Here is a 17,403-nt window from a genome sequence, read left to right on the forward strand (position 1 = left end):
TGCTATTCTGCGCAGAGAATAAAATACCGAAGGAAAATACTCCCGCAGAGAGGCCTAAGGAGTAGAAGGGATAGCAGGAGGGAAGGGAAAAAAAACGTGCTAAACCTTGATTAACCTACTGTGGGAATGCATTTTTGTCGCATGAGGTCCGGAGCTTATAATGCATACGAGAGGAACAGCACAAAGAAATATGTCACCACAAATAAATATTTGTCCGTTCTTTTCCGTTACGCCACTTGTGAGCACTCACGTGGCCGCGGCGATGACGTAGCATGCACCATATAGAATCTCCGCCTGTTATCGGAGACATTTATATGTGCAAGGACATTTATATGTGCAAGCTAGTATACTGCGCACGCGCCAGTTTCACCTGTGCCTTGCGACCGCTTCTCCCCGCACTCGCTTCTTCGGCCCCCTGCCAGCCGAACCACGAGTGACGTCAGTCTCGAAAACACCTGACCACCTGCTGCAGCGTGCCAGCATTCCTCCTCCGTCTCGCTGCTGGTTTAAGCGGGTGACCTCGTCTCCACATGACAGCCGCTTAGAGAGGATTAATAAGCTGCTTAACTTCGACTCGCTTCATCTGTCTAGCCATGGTTGATGCGGTGCCCTCGAGACGTCAGGCTGAATCGGACAATCTTGTTGATGTATTCCAGCGCGAGGCCTAAAGAGCTTAAGCTCATTAATTAGGTTCAGCCTGGTTGGACCCCCTTCAATTTTTATTCTGTCACTATCCAATCGTGCCACGTGTTTCAGTGAGGTAGGTTTGGTGAATGCATGCAAAGCTGATGTTATAGCGTTGGCATAGCTATACTAACAGATATTCTATGCATGTGGTGAGCCAACTAAGAATACAAAGTCAATCATACACGAATAAGACAATACGCGGCAACTGCAAGCACGTGGGAGCGCGGACAAGAAATCGCGGGCGGGAGCTAGCTATACGAGCACGTTCCCGAACGCAAAAGACAGCGCATAATGAAGAAAGACATCCTGCACACTCCGAAAGGATTAAAGGCGACGTTTTCAAGAAGTCTCTTTGTGGCTTGGAAAGGTATAGTGTATTTATAGAAAAAGAATAGACAGGAAGCTCTCGAACACACTGCAGTTTCTTGCCAGCACCTCAGGATGGCCGGGAATTGAGGTTTTTTCTTTTGCGCAATTATGTTCTTCGGCATAAGGGACCTAAATATAATGATGCAGACCTGTTGCACCTATATATGCCAGCTCTTAGTGGTGGAGCTCATCTGTCCATAGTATTGTATCAGGTGGCCGGGTAGGGTGATAAGTGTGGCTTCGAAGACGTAGCTTGAGTGCCGCGCAAAGACCAGGATATGTTGTTAGGAAATGATTTGAAAGGAAATGATTAGGCAGGAAACTCTTGAAATCAGATTCCCCGCACTTCAAGATTGCCAGAAATTTGGTGAAACGCGTTAAAGAAACTACAAAATCGTGTCAAAAATACGTCAAATTATTCTATAGTCCTATCGTAAATGTCAAATATTCTGTAGTTCTTTACTACTTGCCAGTAGTACATTGATTTCTTTTTCAGTAGTAATGTTCTGTTGTCTGTAGTTCCGTAGTACTTTTCGGCTGTAGCTACAGAAAATTTTGATGTTACAACAGAAATTCCTGTTGTCACAAGTTAACTGTCGAAAACCGCCCAGAAATTCAGTCGTGACAACAGAAGATTTTTCTGTAGTTTTTTTTTTTCGGACTGAGAATCATTTAGTTATTCTCCTACCATGCTTCAAATATTCAAGAGGCAAGAAAATACTAGGAGCCATTTCTAATCTATAAATTTAAAACATTTCAACCACCAAAAATAAATCTATGAAAACAATTATAATTTCTGAAATATATTCCCTCTTTCCCATAATCATTTTGCAAGGTATGCATGAAACTGCACTGACAAGTGTATAAGGGTATAGTTCGCCGCATCCTTGACGCGGCGAACTAGGAAATAATAATTGGGTACAGTACAGGCGCCTTCTGTGCTTTCGCAGAAGCATGCATGCTCGCCGCATGTACTGGCCTAAGCGAGAAGGTGCAGTGATGTTCACCAACCTCACTTTACCATGAGTCAAAGATTCCACGAGGGGCTGAAGCTGTGTCCGCAGACGACTCACGTCTATCTTCTGTAGCCAGGAGAAGGAGGCATTGGGCCAGCATCCTTCCTACTAACCCCACTGTAACCCACATCACCAATTCAAAGTAATTTTTGAAGAAAATATTCAAGGAAGTTCAGGGTATCCAGGGAAACCAACACCGCATACACTTTTTACTGGCGGCTACTTGGTGGGCGCGCTATACTGGAAAAAAATCCTGACACCCTCTCGCCATGGTAAAGGGATCTTTACAACACAGAAAAGCTGCTCTACAAATATTAAGTCTTTTTGTTCGGCTTCGCGTCAAAAATGTGTTTTGCTGTACACGTTGATAAGGTATGTATATGAAGGTGCAGAAAAGAGGAGACAGGACGTAACGAGCGCAATCCCGCGCTCGTCCCGTCCTGTCTCCTCTTCTCTGTGATCGTCTTTTTGCGCACATACCTTCCCATCGTCATGAACCAACTCGCCCAACAACGTATCCTGTTGTTGTATGCGGCTAGTTTTCCTCACGACCGGGTACGGAGGTGCCAGTGCATCAGGAAAGCAGGGAGCGCTCGGTTACTATTCAATAAGCAGTCACCAATGTCAAATAAAAAATGCGCGCGCACCACTCCAAGCCATGCATCGCTTGAGTGCACGTGTTCAAGTGATGGTGATGGTGACAAACATTTATTTATTCATTTGTACTAGGAGATGTTTAGACAAATCTAGGTGGAGCTCCTACTCCGGAGCCCCAATGGCGTCTAACGCCTCTCGCGCCCTGGCGACCAGAAAGACGATACATATCGACTTTGCGTTGACTACTGCAGACTGAACGAGGTTACGACAAAGGAAGCGTACCCTCTACCAACCATTCTATCTCTAGTGTCCAATCTAGGGGCAGCGAAGTACTTTACTACGCTCGATGCTAGTCGCGGATACTTTCAGGTTGAGATGCAAGAGCGTGACAAAGAGAAGACTGCTTTTACTTGCCAAAGAGGTCTTTTCCAGTACAAAAGAATGTCTTTTGGTTTGGTAGGAACACCCGCTACTTATCAGCGCCTAATGGACCGTGTTCTGGGGGATGCGAAATGGCAACATGCGCTCGCATACCTAGACGACATCGTGGTGTACTCAAAAACGTTCGAGGAACACATGCTCTACTTGAAGGACATCCTAGAGAGGCTGAGGTCCGCGGGAATCACTTTGAACCCGAAAAAGGAACACATCGCTGCGACCCGAATAACATTGTTGGGCCGCATTCTGCTGTGGGAGAATAAGCTCGAAGCCTTGCTTAAATGTCCGTCACCGACAGATTTAGCCGGTCTTAACGCTTTCTGGGGATGGCGAACTTTTATCGCCAGTTCATCCCGGATTGCGCAACGCTGCAGGCGCCTTTGACAACTTTTGAAGAAGGCCGAGCGTTGGAGTCAGCTGAGGGCAGGCCTTTTATGACACACCTTCCGTTTAATCATCAACATGCCGCTCAAGAGATCGATGCTGCAAAGACGAGCTACACTACGCTGTCGCTGCGCCGTCGGTCGGTATACGCGAAGGTTGACGCCGCCTAGTTTTATGTGCTGCTCCTGAAATATGATCTGAAGCGGAAGTGTACAGTCGGTATGGTGTTGAATCAGACCAGCTCGTGCTCTTTTCTCACTCCGGAGCCGACGAGCACTTTCAGTCAGACGCCACCATCTTCTCGATTAACTACGAACCGAAGCGCCAAGCTCAGGGTTCACGCATGCCGTTCATGCAGCACTCGAGCGGACGACTTTCGCAGCTACCAAAAGTTTCTCCTTGACGTAGTGGCCGTCGCGGCTGCAGCCAATGGCAGCCTGTCGCTCTCTGTAGGTGTGACGTATGTACTTGCTGCAGAATAGATCAAATATCAGCGCCACGCTAGAACCGAGCATCCCGCGAATTTAAAAAAAAAAAAAAAACAATTCTTTTTTTTTTTTTAAATTAATAATAAATCGCTGCCTTTGTTCCAAGGGGTTGTACTTTGGGGGAACGCACGGAAGAGTTCGTTCTACGCCTTTAAACGTTTATCAGTGACCTTTCTAGCAATTTAAATTGATATGTCTTCTGAGAAACAGACGTGCCGCGCCAGGAGCAACCACAATTCACACGCACACCAAAATGACGTTTAAGTTCTCTCGCAACGTCCAGTTCTTGTGCAGTTGACTGAACGAATCACTGTCACGATCATTATCGAACACTTCCTTATGTCGACGGAAGCGGAGAGTAGACACAGAGGACGCCAGCGCAATTCTACAGTCTTACACCCACATTACATTATATTACCGTACACAAAGAAGAACACTGCCACCACCACACCCAACCCTCGCCAAGGCCGAAGCTGTGGCATGGCGACAACTGCAGACTCACACGTATACGAACCTGTACCAGAAACATTTGTTCTTCCCCACCCGCTACCTGGAAAAATGCCCCACCTACCAACAATATTGACCTACATTATATCATTCTGTTCGGGCCTGCACAAAACCACCTGGCGGCATTCCATCTATAAGTCACCCCACCATCTCCTCTCCTCGCACATGTGGCGTGTACAGGATCGCCCTTTCCGCGTTCGTGCGAGTGAGTCGTCCGAGCTGGGAGACAAGGTGTGCCTCGCACAGCTCCGATAGCGTGTTGTGAACCCCAATGGCTAGCAACCTTCCGTATACGTGCTGTGCGCGAGCCCAAGGGCAGCCTTGTAGGCCTGTCGAATTAGGCAATCGACCTTCATTCTCTCCGCGAATTGCGAACTGAATGTTGATTGTTTCGGTATTTTTGCGATTGTTTTGTATGTAAATACCCAATGTACGCATGGTTTGAACCTCCCTGGCCGGTTGCCTCTCACACATACATTCTGGGAAATCGGAGAGGGGTGCTGGTTTGAATATTTTTCGCGCGGCTTGGCCCTGGAAACCAACAGTTCCGATTTCGCGTGCGAGCATTCAAGACCCGCTCCCGGCGCGTAAGTTTCGATTATGTCGACTGCCTGCTACAGCGTATCCTCTATTGGGCCGTCATTCCCCGTGGTTACCCACAGGGTGATATCCGCATAGAATGTGTGCTGCCGCCCCGTTAGGGCAGCGAGCTTGGGGGGAAGTGTAATGAGTGCAAGATTAAAGAGGAAAGGCTAGAACACCGAGCCTTGTGGTGCGTCTCGGCTTCCCAGAGGAATAGGATCCGATTTAAGGCTACCTAGAGTGAGCTCTGCTATTCGCTCGGATAGGAATGATCGGACATAATTAAATATCCGTTCACCAGGGTCTAATTTAGAGAGATTATAGTAAGGATTGCCTCATGCGAGACGTTGTCGAAGGCTTTTCTCAGGTCTAGCCCGAGTACCGCCTTCGTCCCGGTTCCACATGGAGGGTCCAGCACGTCCTTCTTAAGCTGGAGCATCACTTCGTGCGTGGTTTGCCCTAAAGTCAATCATCGTTGGAGGAAGTAAGTTGCGGTCTTCCGCGTAATTTTGCCGTCAGTTAAGGATGATATGTTCCATTAGTTTTCCGATGAAAGACGTGAGGGAGATGGGCCGCAGATTCTCGGTCGAGAGTTTCTTGCCCGGTTTTGGGATGAAGGTGACCCGCGCGTCCCTCCATTCCTGAGGGATCTCGCCTTCCCTCCAGTAGGTGTTCATATAGTTCCGTCGGGGCCACGACATACGCGTGGTCTAGATTTCTGTGCGTTTTTTTTGATGCTCTGTCAGGTCCAATCGCGGTGGTGGTATGGAGCTGACTGAGAGCAAACCAGACCTCGGCATCTGCTATGTCGGCATCCAGGGTGTCGTTGGGGAGACCCTCATCCGCGCGTAGGGGGTCTGTGTGGGACGTGTTCAGGTAGTGCGTTCGAAGTTCGGCGAGTAGCTCAGCGTCCGTACCCTGGTATTGGTGAATTAATTTCGTGAGCCGGTCTCGTGTGCATTTTGTCTGTGTGGGGTCGAATAATTAAGTGTCGAAGGAAGAAACATGTCTTTTTTTTTTCCAAGATGCCCGTTCATATTATCACAGATTTGGTCCCATTGTTTTTCTTGCAGGTCCATAGTGTACGCTTCGATACGGCGCTCGAGTTGCGCTATACGCTTGCGTAGATTTCTATTGTGTGTCTGTCTCTTCCAACGTTTTAGTAGGCTGGCATGCGCTTCCCACATGTGGTGGAGTTTGGAGTCACATCGTCTGGTGCGGCTCCTCACTCGGCGTCTCGACCGTGGTCTTGACGTCCTCTTTAAGTGCAGCGATCCACCGTTAAGTTGTTTATCTGACGGGGCAGTTTGCTCTCGTAAGCGTCTGAACCTATATCCCAGTCGGTGATGCGTGTGCGCATGTGGTGCAGTTTGTGAAATGTTCTGTCAAATGTCGTAGCTATTATGTAATGGTCGCTCCCTAGTGTGTTTCTCGTATTGGACCAGTAGGCATCGCTAATGTTTTTGGTTAGTGTGAGACCAGGTGCGGTATCTGCGCTAACGCTGTTGCCGATCTGCGTGATTTCTTGGGAATCGTTAAGAATTGTGAGGCCTAGGTTCTGGATAGACTGCCACAGCTTTCTACCCTTAGGGTTGTTCTTCCGATAACCCCAAGACGAATGGTGGGCATTAAAATCGCTGCGTTCTTGCGGCGAGGCGAGTTGCTTTAAACAGTAGGTCGGGAATTCTTGACCCCCTGTCTTTCGGTGAACTGTATAGGTTGAGTATAAAAAGATTTGCGTCACCCTTTTTTCTGGGCACAATTTCAAATAGAGTGTACTGTTCGCTAGAACTGTCTATGGTGTGTTGTATAGCCGTAATGTTGCGTTGCACAAATGTCTCTGTGAATAAGACTGTCGCCGTCGTCCCTGCGTTCGAGAGGGGAGTAAACGCTTTATAGCCCGATAATTTTGCCGGACCGCTAACTTCTTGAAGGGCTATTACGACCGGTTGTTTAGGTAAGCTTTAGATGTGAAACTTGTGGGATTCGGGCTTGCTGCGGCTGCCCTTTGCGCGGCCGCCGCCCGCTTCCCAGTTGTTCTCCTCGTTCCCTTTCTCCCGCCTGAGGCGGCGGAGAGGGGCTCGGACGACTTGTCACTGTCGTTCGGGCCACAGCTCCGCCCTGGCGTCCCAGTGGCTGTTCTCATTGGCGCCTTTTGGCGGGAACACGGCACCGCTTCGAGGGCCGCGCTCGCGCGACCCTCCGAGCGGGGCCCAGGGAGAGACTCCTCCGAGACACCGTAAGGTGCGTACGCTACTGTTCTTGTCTGCCGGCCTTTGTCCGCGCAGACCAGTGTGTACTCGAGTTCGTCTGCTCCGGGTCGTACCTGAGAGCGCAACTCGAGCCTGTCGATCGTGATCCAACGATCCGCGACAGGCGTACCTTGCGGTGGTTGCCCACTTTCTCTCAAAGGAACCCTCTGGTCACTGCGAGAGAGAGATCACAGCACGCCCTTGCGTGCTTGCGGCGCACTCCGTGTCACTTGTGCGTTTTGTATATTTTGTATGTGTGTGCGTGTGTGTGTGTGTATGTGCCGCTGGAGGACGGCGTTTCAATAAACGTCTCCTTCGTGAACTTGGGTTGGTGTCCTTGCAGCGAAGTGCTCTCCTCCCGGTGGAGGTTGAATGCGCGCTGCGGTGTTTCAGGGTGCGCGTGGTAACGGCTGATCGGGGTTTCGGCTCGCGCGACGCTCGAACCCGCGGTGGTTGGTGGCTTATGTCCACGTAGGAAACCACAAACTACAGGTTACTCCGTTTGTTGCGGAATCCCCTGCAGCTCTACTGCCATACCTCTATTTGCTGGCGATGGGGCCATGTTGAGACATGGGAGGGATAATTACTGGCACGGTCGCGGCTGCCGGCATTACATTACCGCTTGTCTCCAGGGCCGCGAGACGCTGCACTACTTGCTGAGAAAAACCAGAGATGTTTGTACCCAGCTGAGTTACTTCGCGCGTGAGAATGTTAAATTTCTCCTCGAGACCGCTAAATTTATTCTCGAGTGCGCCCATTTCTGCTCTTAGCTTGTCTGCGGACTTAGGTTTGACAGTCGGTTGCTGGTTGTCATCTTTAGACGCTTACGCAGCTCGTTTCGATTCGGAACCCTCATCGGAAGGAACCGGTCGTTTCAATTAATGCGGCTGTCCGTCTCCATTGCATTACTCGGGGAGGGTATGGCGCTTAGTGTGGAGGACGAAGGCGCGCGGTGTGTTGGTGTAGTTGTTTTTATGGGTGGTTATATAGATTTAAATATACTGTTCATTGCTGCTATTTCCCGTTGCATTTGCGCAATGGTTGCGCCTCTAGATTGTATTTTAGCTAGGACCTCCTTCTCCCGAGCGGTGTAATTCTGGGAAGCCGTATCCGGCCAGCTCACTTGCTTCGAGCAGCTCCTGCTCCTGCTCGCGCGCCGTCGTCGGTCCGTGCTTCCTTGCCTCGAACTGGCGTTCTGGCTAAATGACAGTGGTGGGAAGGAGGATGATTTCTGGCGGGTCTTGCTTCCCCGATGGTGGTTCGACGAACGGCTACCGGCTTCGTCTCTTGAGCGCTGCCTGTGTCCGGATTGCTATTCGACTTCATCGTTCAGGTTCTTGTTTTGTTGGTTGTGTTTGGGGCGGCGTTCTACAAAGCGATGTTTGCAGTTTTTGCTCCCGTTGCTGTGGGCGCCTTTGCACACAATGCAGTGGGCGTGCAGGTGTGAGCTTCCCCCTCTGCTGGCGGAAGGTGTTCTTCACCGCACCTGCGGTACATTTGGGTCCTGGGCGTACACAGGCGTACAGGGTGCACACGGAAAGGACTCTCCCAATAGTAGATGGTGTCTGGAGCTTTCTTTCCGGCGAACGTCACCAGTATGGACATTGACTGGCCAAGGTGACGAGCATCCACCACCGGAATCCCTTGGTTGCGTTTCGGGAATCCTTGTCGGACCTCGGGAGGTCCGCCGTCATATGCATAGTAAATGACGCCTCTCGTAGAGTCGTCCAGCGCTGACACGTACGATGTCACTTCGTATTCTTTCTCGCCCAACTTGAGGCCACTGTACCAAATCCATTCTCTATCGGTGAAATTTGATGGTTGGGTGAGAGGTGGTGAAGGGTGGCTGTTCCTGGCCCTACGGGGCTGGGACTGGTAGGTCAACGCCACTTGCGGCGGGGGACTAGCCTGCCACCAAATTTTTATCTGTTGTAGGCCGTCATTGCATCCGCCACCGCTTAGGGGGTGGACGACGACTGTTGCGGAGCGCGTTGTTCTCTCCGTCTCCCTTTTCTTTCTTCTCTACTTTCTTTCTCTTTCTCTCCTCTTCTTTCTCTTCTGTCCGCACGAGTCCCACTTTTTTTTTCTTTCTTCTCTACTTTCTCTCTTCTGTCAGCACGATGCAGCGAAGGTGGCTCAGCTACAGAGCCAGTAGCAGGCCCGTGCATTTATTGCGAAAGCAATATTACGCCCATGAACGACCTTTCGCGTAATTCCGGACCGTGCCACGTTTGACTTTTAAACGTCAACCGTGGATGACCTATGACGTCATACCAGCTTCGAGAGATGGGCTACCAAGTCGAGTCGTCGGACGATCCCGGATCGTGCCACGCCGGCCGGTGGTTCTCCCGCTAGAGGCGCCACGCTCGCTGTGACGTACGTCATACCAGCTGCGAGAGAGGGGCTACCAAGTCATGTCATCGGACGATGCCAGATCGTGCCTCGCCGGCCGGCGGTCCTCTTGCTAGAGGCGTTACGCTTCCACTTTGAAGGCGATGCCTATGGGGCTGCAGTCGCTTTGTTATGGTCCGCGAGCTATGGAAAGCGGTCATGTACTCGCACTGTCATTTGCTAATGCAATCATTTGCGTGACATCGCCCACAAGGGAGTGGCTTGAGCGTGGCCAACGAGCGGTGGGACGGCTGGCGCCGGGGTGCCTTGAGCGAGTGGCTAACGAGGCAGAGCAGGGAGACCTCGGTTGGTCTACCTTCGAGACTCGAGAGGGAAAGAGCAAAATAACCAACGATGGCAGGCTGCGACTGATGCACAAAGATAGGTGGGCGCGCAGAGTCTTCGACTATGTCAGCCGAAACTGCCTGCGGACTTCATGGATCAAGCGACTCCACCACCTTCGTCGCAAGTTCGGATTTTTCAGCAACGAAGTACAAGCCGACAGCGCGAAGAAATGAGTCACAGCAGTTGACGCCAAAGTGCGCGCGCAAGAGCGAGAGGCGTGGAGGGCTACCATGGAAGAGAAGGCGACGCTTGAAGTGCAACGGGCAGCCAAGCAGGACATCTGCGTCGAGAGATTCTACCACAACAGTGTGGGCAGCCGCTTGTCGTTTGAGGCACGCGCGAGTGCTATGCCAACGCTTACTCATTGAAAGCGTTTTGACACTACTGTCAAATGCACCCTGTGTAGAGCCTGCAGAGTGCACGAAGAGACAACGAAGCACATCATCACATCACCCTGTTCTGCGAGAAGCTGCCAACGCCATTACAGGAGGGCGCTATGCTTTCACAGGCACTGGGTTTCCGCTCTTCGAGCGAGGGCGGCACAACGGATGCAACCAGGCTAACCAGGCGGCTGTTTCAGCGACGAAGCGCCGATTGACTGAGTGGTGAACGCTGGTGCGACACTAGAACTGTTTTTTTTTTTACGGATACTGTTTCGTCGATATTATGTGTATATTCGCTTCGCACTTGATAGTGTTACTGCATTTGTATGTAGTGTATGTATTTGCATGTAACCAGCTTCCCCTTGGTAGGCGCCCTCCCGTTACAAAGGGAAGGCTACATCATCATTCATCATCATCATCATCATCATCATTAGGGACGGTATAAAAGAGGCGCGCTATATTCTAGGCACTATAGCGCTGCTCCTCGTTAGACAGTGACGGAGGATGGCTGGTACTGACCCTGATGGGGCTGGGATAGGTATAGGTCACCGCCGCTTGCGGCGGGGGCTAGCCTACCACTGAATTTTTATCTGTTGTAGGCCGTCATTACACCCGCCACCGCATCGGTGGTGGGCGACGGCTGTTGCGGCGCTCGTCTTTCTCTCCTTCTTTCTTTCTTCTCTATTTTCTCTTCTGTCCGCACGAGGCGGCGGAGGTGGCTCAGCTACAGATAGCAGGCCCGTGCATTTTCTTTTCCTTCTTCCTACAACAACAGCAATAACGTTAGACAGACGTTATGGAGAAGGAGAAAGAAAGACTGCACCAGGTCGCCGCATTGATTTCGCAACCTACCAAGCTTAACCAAAGCTAAGCCCCAGCTAAATTTGTTCTTTTCCTTCTTCCTAGAGCCACAACAAATTTGATACTATGTTGTGCCGCGGCGCCGGCTTTTCAACCAGCGCCATCTAGATGGCTTTGGTTCAACACAACGCTGGTTGTGTTCGACAATGGGAGCGCGATTTAATGTACTACCATGTGCAGCAACAACGGACAGGTTTTTGCATTGCTGCAGAAATTATGCACTGCTGATTTTGCAGTGCTCTCGGAATTTTCAGACTGTAGTTGGTGGATTACCTCTCATTACACACTTTATAACCATTTACACCCATTTATGCACCTAAATCACGCCCTTTTCCACTCACTCACGTTCGAACATTTCAAATATCCTGCTACGGAAAGTTATATCGAATTCGAGTGGGAGAGCAGGAGTAGAATCACTGGCTTCCAATGGTAGAGGAGGGGGGCTTTTCCTCCGCTGAGAGCAGTCAAGTGCACTACCGGCTGCTCTCTCGTCTAAAGCGAGTGTAGAGGAAGTCACATGACATAAAGCGTTATATCCTCGCCACCTTTTTTTCTCTCTTGAGTCGACGACGCTCAAAATGGTGGCTGCAATGTGACGGCGCTCGGCGAGCCCTCCGGAATCGAGCGAATTTGCGGCAGGCGGAGAACGCTGAGGAGAGATGTTGCGGTGACGTGGTCGTGGCGCGCTGCTCTCGACCAAGACCGACTGAAATACAGACCTGCACAGATAGCATTGCTCCAGCGCGCACCTTCTAGTTCATAGCCTTCGCCGCTAGGAAACGAACACTACGAGTAGCCTAGCGCTACTGTACACGTGTTAATAAGAAAGGTCTATTAGTTTTATCATTTTTTTCGTCGTTGTAGTTTAATTATCTGTCCACGCTGTAATGCACAAACACCTGTTCTGCGCATGTGCAGCGAGTAACTGCAGTGCCGTCGCCCAAAGCGGAATCGCGGTATGTCTTCTGGCGAGAGAAAAACGTTGTAAAAATAAACACTCTCCGCTAAAATACAAAAATGCAAAATTTTCGAAGTATAACTCGGGCAAAGATCTTTTTTTTTTTCAATTTGGATACAGTTTGTTTATATTATTTGTGATTTGATGATGATGAAAATGACAGACGAACAGGTCAACCGAGCGCCCTTAACGGCGAGAAAGGTAACGAAAGATGGCGCACGAGGTCCCATAGGAGATCGTTTTCTGTACAGGTCTGTATTTCAGTCGGTGTTGCTCTCGATCATGGAGGAAACTCGATGCTCTCGACACGCAGAGAGCGTTCCCGTGGGAGGGCAGTTACACTACAGTGGTTACACCCTCGCTTGGCGTGCTCCTGTACTGCTCTGCAATGCTCGACGCCTCTGCTCTCGTCCCCCCATGGAGGAAGGAAAAATACTTTTTTTTATTGCGAAGCAATACTACTTTAGCTACCACCTAAGCCTGTCAAAAGGCGCGGTGGTGGCAGCCACGCTTGACCTTTAGCGTGACTTGGCTAAGCGACGTCATACCATCTGTGTAAGAGTGGGGGCTCAACTCGCGCCGTCGCCTTGCGCGGTGGTAGTTACAAGCGCATGACACTGCCACCACCCCACAGCACCTTGTCACCCTTATCCAGTGCTACATGGCGACAATTGCAGACGGATTGTTTCATTTCCCCCTACCGTCTCTCATGCCTTCACCCTGGCTTGCCCCCTCACTGCGACACCTGTGGCAGGCCAAAATCCTCACTTTTCCACTACCTGTGGGAATGTCTTTCCCCCCAGGCACTGCCCCCCATCCCCCATCCCACCTTTTCTTCCTGGGCGGCTGCTTTGCGGACAGCTCAACCCGCCGGTCAGAAATGGCTGATAGATCGGGCTCTATGTGAAGCAAAAGCTTGTGGACTCCTGGACTAGTAGGGGACCACCCTGGAAGATTTTTTTTTTATTAAATAAAGTTGTTTCCATCCATCCGGCCTGACTCCGTTCCTCTCACTAGTGGCGCTGCGGGCTGCGTGACGTCATACTATCTGTGTAAGAACGGGGCCACGGTGTAAGAGCGGGGGCTCACCGTCGCCTTGCGCGGTGGCAGTTACGGCCTGACTCCGCTCCTCTCGTGAAGCCATGAGATGCTGCCTACAGTCAAAGCGCTTAGGCAGGCTGCAAAGAGGAAGCAAAAGCGAGCCACAGAGACAGAAGAAGAGCGAGAAGAACGGCTTTCCAAGCGACGAGCGCAAGAAGCAGCTAGGCGGAAAAGGCGGTCAATGTCTTCGGTAGCAGAATCGACGACAGAAGCAGGAGAGGAAGGTAAGAATTCGTCCGATAGTTTGGGACGTGTGCATCTACTAGCAGCACTACCAGTTCGGCGACTAAAGTAGTGAAAGGCGAAAGCCTGAGAAATCTCACCTTTCCTAGCGTTCCTGTGAATAAAAAAAAAAACGCACACTTGTCGGAGAAAGTGTGTCAGTTCTTCCAGACGTACGTAAAACCATAGCTAAACATAGTACAGTCAAGCGTCACCATAGCCATAACAGCAAACATAATTACCGGAGAGAGAGAGAGAGAGAAGGCAGAGAGGTTAACCAGGAAAGCTTCCGGTTTGCTACCCTGCACTGGGGAAGGGGAATGAGGAGTTTAAAGGAGAAAGATAGAAGAGAATGATAGGAAAGGTAAGGCGGCGAGGAGCACAGTCACAGTTTCTCAATCAAGTTTGTGTCTCTCATAAAACACATAAGTGCTTTGAAGGCTTTGCCGTTAGACGTCTTCTGTGGCCATGCATAACCGGAGCATCACCACGGTGAATATAGCACAGCCAAGCATCACCACAAGCGGTACAATCACGTGAGTACAATAGTAGTACCACGTATTGCTTCGCAATCACCAGGCTTAACCAAGCTAAGCCACAGCCAATTTTTTCCTTCCTCCATGCGTCCCCCCAACCGAATGCGCCAGACTACGTCAGCGGAAGTCGAGTACCCCTCTCGAATACTATCCGTATTCTATTTCACTATATCTGTGTCCCTCTTGGACGTCGACATTACCCTTTCTGGCTATTTAGACGTCTAAATTGACTTAATGGGCACTAATTAATTAACATACACCTCCAGATTTAATAATAATAATAATAATAATAATAATAATAATAATAATAATAATAATAATAATAATAATAATAATAATAATAATAATAATAATAATAATAATAATAATAATAATAATAATATTAATAATAATAATAATAATAATAATAATAATAATAATAATAATAATAATAATAATAATAATAATAATAATAATAATAATAATAATAGGTCGACAGGATGGGAAAGGTAGACGAAGGTGAGCAGTATCTGTCACACTTCTTTCTATGGACACCTGAACCGCGCCGTAAGGGATGAGGGGAAGGTGGGAGTGAAAGTGGAGAGAAAGGGGAGTCGTACTGGAGGGCGGATTAATTTCGACCACCTGGGGATCTTTAACGTGCGCTGACATTGCGCAGTACACGGATGCCTCTTCGTTTCGCCTACACCGAAACGCAGCCGCCGCGGTCGGGATCGGGATCGAACCCAGGTATTGTAAGAGTACACAATTTTTCAATTTCGAACCCAGCTACTCCGCCACAGTAGTCGGGCATGTATCTTACCACTGCACCACACCGGCGGATCTCCCGATTTCCCATTCGTGATTTTTTGATGCTCTATAAATTTGATGCAACCATACTTGTTACTTATAAACTCATTCGTTCGAACGTAATCGCGCGGACAATCTCACGATGACACGAAACCCCGAGCCAAGTACGCCATACAATGCTTACGCATTAATAAATCTTTTTGAGCTTAGAAGGCAACGATATGACGCCACCGGCAACGTGCCATCGCTCGGACGGCTCCGTGTTTTGCTGGGGTAGAAAAGAGCATTTTCTGTCGGACAATAAAGTTGACTCACTCACTCACTTCTCAATATCCAACTCAGATGAGCATCCTAAGCAAACTTTGTATAAAAAAAATACTAACGACCAAATGGAGTTTGTTTATGAAATTTGCACTTTAAGGATTCAACCATTTAGTTGGGAGAAACATTTTATGGTTTCGTTGGCCTAGACAGCCTAAGGTCATAAGCAGAGACTCATTACATGGCGAAAAATACCGTTTATTGCAAGAGCAAGGCCTATTTATAGAAAGGGCTTAGAAGATAACAAGTATCCAACAAGTTTACTATCACATATATAATACAAAAACAACGCACACAACCAGAACTGAAACTGGAACTAGTAGAAAATATTTTATAATTCACTGCCGCTCCCGTAAATTGTCTCAACAAAATTCAATAATCTTTATTATTATAATACTCTTCACAATGCCACTCATTTGATATTTTACTTAGTGTGTGCTTATCGCTTATCGGAACATCTGAAGCTATTTTGAAAATAGGTTGGCCACACTACCCCTGCTGCCGGTTTTCGGAGAAAAATGATCTGGTGGTAAACAGCAATATCTCCAGCTTTCGCAGAAAGGAATAGTATCCGGACATATTTATGCGTTTAGCGTAAGCTGTTTGTGGTTTGATTTACTCCTGGTTGTCACAGGCTTGCGTGCAACTCGCACAGGTAGCTTTCACTGCGTGCCGCCATCGGGATAAATAATTTGCTACCAATACCGACACCGCAATTTATCAATAGACTTGTTTCGGTTTTGACATTCCTTTATTTTTCTGCACAGCGACCTGTCATTGTACTCAGGTAAGCCTTCTGAATATTCAGAGGAAAGTTCAAAAGATCTCAAAATGCCGTTGTGTGTCGGGACAAATGGCAGGGTGGACATTCGGGCAATGCAGAGCTAAACGCGCTGTCATGTTATCATATCGGTGCATGTCTTGATGTCTCCTTTCATCATTTGCCTTACTGCAGTGTTCCTTAGCAGCTGGTATTGGCTTAGATCTGGCTTCAGCTGTTTGCTTATAATAAATGGTTTATTGCACCCCACAGGCATGCCGTAGTGTGATCTCGACACACTTTTACACGCGTAACCTACCTCGAATTACGGCCGAGGACAGAAATTTTGACGCGCGATCGGTGCGCATGCGTTATGACACATAACATTTGTTAATGTCGATTCTAAAGCCGAAAGCTTGGTTTGGCGCCTTTATTTTGTGCTATCTGGAACGTCAGTTCGGGCAGGTTTTGTACGTACATATGTTGGAAGAGTTGATTTTGGATCGATTGGTGCATATATAGTCGGGCAGTGTCACTGAGCGCGGTGTACTAACAGTATGAGTACAGAAACACACGTCAGTTTACTAACCGCCGATAGATTTAACGTTTTGGGCCAGTTGAGAAGCAATGTGGGATTCAGCGTTTCTTTGTTACTTTTGAACAGTCTCCCTCCTCTGGACAGATCCTTCTGAACTTATGAGCAGATGCCTCTTTTTTTACTCATGTTATATTTTTTACTGTACATAATGCATTAGTCATGAATTCAGTTGTGCGGTATATTTTCATTTTTGATTTTGTAGTGTTATGTGGCTGTGTAACTCTTGTTTCTCTTTCTTTCCATTATAAGATGACGTGACACAAGGTCCACTGCACTTGACTGTACTGTTGGCTGGCCACAGTCTAAGCCACATCGCAGCCATGGTTTCTGCAACCGAGGCTGTGCGCATCCATTTCTACACACCACGTGAACCTCTGGTTATTCCATGCAGTACTGTAGTGAATATTGTTGCTGAGGACTTGTGTGTTCACGCGGCCAAACTATGTGGCATCAGCCCCGTAATGTGCCAGCTTTTTGGTCTGTACTACCCGGATCTGGACATTTGGTTTGCACCATCTGCAGCTGTGAAGGACAAGGAGAAGACAGTGAATGTCTACTTCCGCCTGCGTTTCAAGACTCCAACCTTAGACAGGATCAAGGCAAGAGTGTTAATTTCTTTACTTCATAATGTTAACGTGGGAAACATTAAAGGTACCAATTAAAGTTTATTTTGATGATTAAAAAGGGTGCTTGTTACACTGGTTAGGTGGGCAAGGTAGTACAGATTACAAGTGCGAATGTTAAAGGAGAGAAAAGTTATGTACATTGCACAATGTTGGAAGATAGGTCATTTTATATGAAGCTATTTGTAGTGAGAT

General features: G+C 48.6%; 1 protein-coding gene across 1 annotated transcript in view; it reads left to right on the forward strand.

The window, feature by feature from the left end:
- The first annotated feature begins 15,719 nt into the window (after positions 1–15,719).
- Positions 15,720–17,403, forward strand: part of LOC146199033 (tyrosine-protein kinase JAK2-like) — a 63,689-nt gene continuing 62,005 nt past the window's right edge. The window contains exons 1-2 of the mRNA XM_084594515.1: positions 15,720–16,014; positions 16,835–17,184. Coding sequence (XP_084450641.1) covers positions 16,906–17,184 — 279 coding nt within the window. The 5' untranslated portion in view covers positions 15,720–16,014; positions 16,835–16,905. The remainder of the gene's footprint in view (positions 16,015–16,834; positions 17,185–17,403) is intronic.

Source organism: Amblyomma maculatum, chromosome 2, assembly GCF_055883805.1.
Source record: "Amblyomma maculatum isolate TAMU_Amacu chromosome 2, ASM5588380v1, whole genome shotgun sequence".
Lineage (NCBI taxonomy): Eukaryota > Metazoa > Arthropoda > Arachnida > Ixodida > Ixodidae > Amblyomma > Amblyomma maculatum.